The sequence below is a fragment of the Gallinula chloropus genome (genome assembly GCF_964237585.1).
Source record: "Gallinula chloropus genome assembly, chromosome: 2".
In the NCBI taxonomy this organism is placed as follows: Eukaryota; Metazoa; Chordata; class Aves; order Gruiformes; family Rallidae; genus Gallinula; species Gallinula chloropus.
In genome coordinates, this window is record NC_140086.1 from 42,860,044 (window position 1) to 42,866,378 (window position 6,335).

The window sequence follows — 6,335 nt, forward strand, 5'->3', positions numbered from 1 at the left end:
GTTCACTTTTTCGTTTTTTAGTTCACATAAATTCAGATAAAAACAGTCATCAAAGCTAACTAAAGACAATGGATTTTTGGTCCTTTAGATGTGAAGTTCATAGACTTCTAAGATTATTTGTGACCAGAGAGTTATACATAGCATTTTAGTATTCATAATTCTATGTAGTCGCAACCTGAACTTGTTGTCCAATAATTTTTTGCTGTGTTACTGTCTACAGTGCTTTTATTAAAAAAATAAAGTTGTTTTTTGGTTTTGTGGCCTTATGCATGAGATAAAGGAGAAAAGGTGTTTGGATTACTCATTGAAGTACATGAGGAGGAAAACACATGTCGTATCTAGTTTGTCCTAAGTTGTCTTGGAAAGGCAGCTGGCTTTATGAGCAAGAGTTTTGTTCAGAAACAGTAAACAATTATTTTGAGACACTTTAGATAGTGTTGCATTTTCTTCAAGATTGCTGTGGTTTATTTCTTCTAATTTACATGTTTTGTAACATCTCAGCTTTGCATTTTTAAAAAAAATCTAATAATATTGTTTCTGTTATTTAATTACTGTGTTTCTAATGAGATCTTGCATGCATGCAAAACATTAATTGCTCATGCATGTGTTGTCTGGACTGAAAGAATTGATGAAATACAATAAAAAATGTTTTCTTTTTATAATAGTCTATTCTATGCTGAGATATGCTGTGGAGATGGATACTTGCCAAGCCTGTTAGAATACTTAGTTTTTTTCTGTATAACATAGGGTTTTTTTTATTTTATTTGTGTTTGCAACTAGATATCAGAATTTTTTGTTTTGTGAAAGGTGCAGGGTGGTTCTACGTTTTTTAAACTTTTCGTTGCTCTTCATTTCACTTTTGTTCTTCCATGTGGTAAGTTAACAAAGGTTTGAAAGGGTAAGGAGACAGTAAATAAAGCTTTCCTATGCAAAAGGGAAATTCACTGCAGTCGTTCCATAATTTGTTGAGTTTCAGAGTTTTGAATGGGCTCTCAGGGGTGCACAACACTGATGAGATTTTTCAGGTTGCTAATATTTCAATATTTGTTTTTCCAGATGATTATATTGCTATTGGTGCTGATGAGGAAGAGCTGGGTTCTCAGATTGAAGAAGATATCCTTTGTTGTATATGTGCTCTAGAACAAGATTATTTTTTAAAAGTGTTGATAATGTTAAAATTCATGAACTTTATCCTATATATTGATTATTTTAAAATTTAATTTAAAAAGCAAACTGTTTAACACACTGGGGTAGAAATCTAGGGTTTAAAAAAAACTATCACAACCTAAATGATTTGTCTTTAAAACATGTAGGAATGTGTGTAGGTGAGTGTGTGGGTTTCTTCAGTATGTTTTTCTTGCAGCAGGAATACTATATCTTACTGAAGCATTCTGACATAAAATGCTGGGCTTTTCTATGTTACTTCAAAATCTTTCCTTATTAACAGTTTAAATCTTCTTCTAATGTCTTTATTTCATTTTCTACAAGTTTATTTCTAAATTAATTTGGACTTTTCAGAAGAGTCATTCTGGTAGCAGTATTTGAGTAGTTATAGAGCAGAGGTCTGGGCTTCCTTTTATTTTAGGGTTTGGGGTTGTAGTTGGTTTTTGGGGGGTTTTGGGAGGGTGGGTGTGGTATTCTTAAGCATGGAAACGGTCTCAGCTTCCTGATTCTAATTTGCTTGTGTCCTTTGGTGTCAGCCACCTTTCCTGTTAAGGAATTTCCTGTTTCTGTTGCAAACTTGGTTTAAAATTCTGTTAGTGGGCTGCCAGTATTTGAATATTTGGTTTAGAATTCAATTAATGCTCAGGGGTGAGGTCAAGGAACTGGACATACATTTATGGGTGACTTTCCACAATTCCAGTTGATATCCTGCTACCCAAAACGTCACATTTCTCTGACCATGTGCTAAGGGAAGGGAAGTCTGCTGTGCCGAACAGGAAAGTAACTGTTGATTGGGGCGGTGGAGAGGGAAGGACTTGATCAGCAATGAAGTACAGTGTTTCCCCAAAAATAAATCCTTTATAGAGCTCTGTTTTACTATTTTTTTTCCTTAAATCCAAAGCACCTATTTTTCAAGAATTAAAAAACACTGATATGAAATACAAAAATAGGGTACGAAGTAGGATAGCGAATCTCAAGGATGCAAAGAATCCTAACCTAAGGAAAAATGTGTTATGTGGGAACATTCCTCCTGACAAGTTTGCCAAAATGACAGCAGAGGTATGTAATCCATACATCTTGAACTATTGCCCTATTGGACTTACATCCTGGCCTGTATTTATTAGACATAAAAAATAACGTAAGCTGACTGCAGTTCTGACAGACTGTGGCTTGTCTGTGGCTTGCACAGCCTGAATTAGAGCTGTTTTGGGGTGGGGGGAATTAAAAGTGATGCCTGTTAATGGTTCCTAAATACCTGGATTTATCTGTAAGTCAGGAGGCAGGTAATCTGCCATGTACAAATTTCCTGGAACAGGGTATGTTGTGCTGTTTTTGAGATGCCATGTGATGTATTGGTGATAGCTTTTTAAGTTCAGAAAGATGTAAATGTGTCTGGCTTAGTGACTCCAAGCTGCTTCCCCATTCACCCTTCTGGATACTTAAGTGTTAGCCTGTCTTGCCATTTGGTTTTCAAATGCTAACCTCTGCTGCTATAATCCTGTGCAAAGTATAGGGCTGTGGTTTTAAAGATCATTCCCTCTCCTGTTGGCATTTTCAGTGTTCATTAAAAGCTTATCTCAAATTTGACAGAATACTTCAAAGGATTTTGAAGGAAACTCTTCACAATAAACAGACAAAGCCGTAAATGGTAGTGGAAAGAAGCTGGCAGAATTGCCCTTTATATCAATTTGTTATTGAAAGAACATTTTGGACACTTGAATAGAAATTCCTGTTTAGATGCTCAGTGTCTTTACAAATCCAAATAAGTTTAGGAAGTCAAATAAAAATTAGATTTTGTGGGAGCTTTCAGCAAACGGACTGGTAAAGGAACGTGTAGAGAGAAGTAGGTTTCATCTTCACTGAGTATTTTGAGGGGGTTTTTTTATGCATGTGTATGTACATAAGCAGAGACATATGTTTTGTGTTGTCCAGTGCCCATTCTTTACTTTAATTAACATCTTGGATTAAAATTTCACTGTCTAAAATATACCTTTGGGTTAAGCTTACTTGTAAAGTGAAACAGCATTAATGAAAGACTTGCATTCCACATCTACATGGGATGTGGAGTAAAACTTTATTGCAAGTGCACACTTGCCTGAGGAGATCCTGCATGTTCAAAGGAAAATTGGTGAATCTGAGCAATTTGGTTAGCGTTTTGAAATTACATGTGTAGGACTTCTGGTAACATATGGTAAGTTATGACTATATTGCATTTCTAAATACAAATATGGAAATACTAAAAAAAAATAATGATCTTCTGTAGGTAATGAGATGATAATACAAGAATCTAACCTAGGGAAAAGCGCTTTTTTGTCCTCTTTAGAGAACTTTCAAAGCCTCCTCTACCATGTCTCTCTCGCATTTCTGAAATGCAGAAATGCATTTCTACAGGAATGTTCCTAGGTGCTTGATGTTGTAACTCCCACTGATTTTTTTTTTCCCTGTCTGCATAAAAAAATTTAACTTTTTGTAGCTTCTGTGCTGTGAAATATCCCCGCTTAAAGCACGTACAACTGAAAATGTGTAGAAATATTTTTGCCTTTCAATAGAGTTGGAATCCACAAAGGATTCCAAATCAGCAATGGTATCTGCTCACACAGCAATGACTTGTTTAAAACAAAAATTCCCCAGTAAACTCTCTCTGCTCTTTGTCCATAACAGGAAATGGCAAGTGATGAGCTGAAAGAAATGCGCAAAAATCTGACCAAAGAAGCGATCAGAGAGCACCAGATGGCTAAAACAGGAGGTACCCAAACTGATCTGTTTACATGTGGCAAGTGCAAAAAGAAGAACTGTACATACACCCAGGTACATCATTATTCGGACTCTTTGTTTCCCTTTTCCAAAGCTTAAGTCCTATATAAAGAATGTCATAGAAAAAAAAGTTTTATTGAATTAATTCTGTAATTAAAATGCTAACAAATTACAGAATATGTGGAGACAGTGGGATCTCCTTAGGCATGCTTACATAAAGAATGTTTGCTAATGTAACAAAGAATTACTTTTTTTTACAAATCCAAGCTGAGTATCTCTATGGCCTGAAACCTTTGCCATGATGAGTTTTTGCTAATTCCTATTAATATGGTTTAAGTGGAGAGCTGATTTATTGTTTTTAATGTGTGTGAACTTTTCTTTACAGAGGTAATAGAAAATTACAATACATACATATAATGTATGTACACACACATATATGTTTGTTTATATGTGTAGTCTACTGTATGTGTAATACTGGATGCTAATTTAAAATAATTCCTACAATCTATCTTTTTCTATCTTAATGTGCAAGAAGGGCTTGAATTTGTTCAGTAGTGCTGCAGGATATGTAATTTGGATCACAGGATCAGCAGCATTTATAACTTAAGACTGTATATTAAATGCTTTTAGTAGGAAATTTATTTTCAATTGTAAGACATCTAAAAAGCCTTTGCATCAGTAAATGTATGTAAAGCTGTACTGAACATGTAGTTTTACTGCAGAATCTCTTCCTACAAGTGTGTGGACAGTTTCTGTGCTGAAATTGATATTTTAAATCTGTCAGAACATAAGCTTATGATTGCACTATAGTCTAGACAAAAAAAAATCCAATTGATACAGAAACTGAGCTTGTATTTTTATCCATATGTGTTTCTTTAAACTTTGACCTTTTTTAAAAAATCCTTTACACTGAACACATATACTAACAAAAGTTGAGATACTAATTTTCCTTTTCCCCCCTCTGGCCCTTTGCTAAAGGTTCAAACCCGCAGTGCTGATGAACCCATGACAACGTTTGTTGTCTGTAATGAATGTGGAAACAGATGGAAGGTAAGACTGTTAGGCTGCTCTGTGTATTTGATAGCAGACAGCCAGGCTCAGTGCTTAATTTTGGTTTGCAGTAAATGACAGATGAGTTTCTGTTGACTTTTTGGTTGTTTCTTAGCCTGTTAATAACATTATGTGTTGATAACTGCAAAATAGCTTTAGGTTAGAAAAAGCTGTTTGGCTGAAGGTGTGAGATCACACAAGCAGGGTGGTATCAGAGGCAGAGAGATGTCAGGACATCGCCTTAGCCCTTCTGACGTTTAATTACAGTACTGCTTTGCCATGCAAGGTAGTGGCAAGTTTGGTATTGGTTCTTCTCTTTTTTCTTTTTTTTTTTTTTCACAAAAAGATAATCTGACAATTTTAATCTCTGCTTCAATGACTGGAAGACGCCTTTTTAGACCTTTTCTTATAGTGATTTTCTTTTTTTCTACTCTGAAAAGAAAGGAGGGGATAAAATCAGAGATGACTGCTGACACATTCTTGTGACAGGATAAGCATGGGGCAGTTGCAACTTAATTTTTAAAAATTTTTTTAAGCACATGAGACTTGTAAAAGCTGCTGAGGAACACTGGTAGTTCAGTAAAGTGAAGAAACCTTCAAATGAAGGCCTGTAAAATACACGGTGTAAGATGGGAGTAGAGTGCGATGTGAAGTGTGGTGCCTTCGTTCTGTTGTTTCTCTGTTAGGAATGCTGCAGCTCTGCAGAGCCATCTTGCACAGCATACATTAAGATTGATGCATGTATCTTGTTTTACATATTATGGAATACTGCTCAAATCTGTGCTCCAAGATATCGAAATAATTTATAAAGCTTTAGAGATTGTTTGGGGCGTACCCGGAGAAGCTCATCTGTGTTAAAAACCTTCTGTAAGGTGGTGGTTACCAAAGTCTCCCCATAAAGATGTTTGAGCGAAGGGGTGGCTATAATATAAGCAAATGTTTTAACTAGTAATTTCCATATGCTAAGTACAGTGTCATATTTCTGTTTCTTCATGCAAAGATTTAGAAATAAGCTGTATGGAGATCTCATAAAAATTCTTTTCTTTTGACAGTTCTGTTAGAAGAAGAAATTGTCAAGACATCTGGACCAGTATGAAAGGATTTTGTAATTAGCTTTAAAAACTAGGCTAAGCATCTAGCTTCCTGCAAATGAGAGGTTTTTTGGGTTTTGTTTTCTTTTTCTTACTTTCTTTTTCCCCCCCAAAGCAGCATACATGCCTAAAGGTAGCCTTTGTTTTGACACAACCATCATTTCCTGAAATGCCTTCCTATAGCTGATAGTCAGTAGGGCCAGGTTGCTCAATTGTATGGTGAATGTTAAAATATTTTTTCATTTTTATAAGTAAGTTGACATTAAACTTTTACCA

General features: G+C 35.3%; 1 protein-coding gene across 1 annotated transcript in view; it reads left to right on the forward strand.

Moving 5' to 3' along the window:
* The window catches only part of LOC311189203 (transcription elongation factor A protein 1-like), a 46,286-nt gene extending 39,951 nt beyond the window's left edge, over positions 1 to 6,335 (forward strand). The window contains 5 exon segments of the mRNA XM_084260807.1: positions 1,057 to 1,124; positions 2,083 to 2,223; positions 3,826 to 3,972; positions 4,897 to 4,968; positions 6,021 to 6,335. Coding sequence (XP_084116933.1) covers positions 1,057 to 1,124; positions 2,083 to 2,223; positions 3,826 to 3,972; positions 4,897 to 4,968; positions 6,021 to 6,029 — 437 coding nt within the window. The 3' untranslated portion in view covers positions 6,030 to 6,335.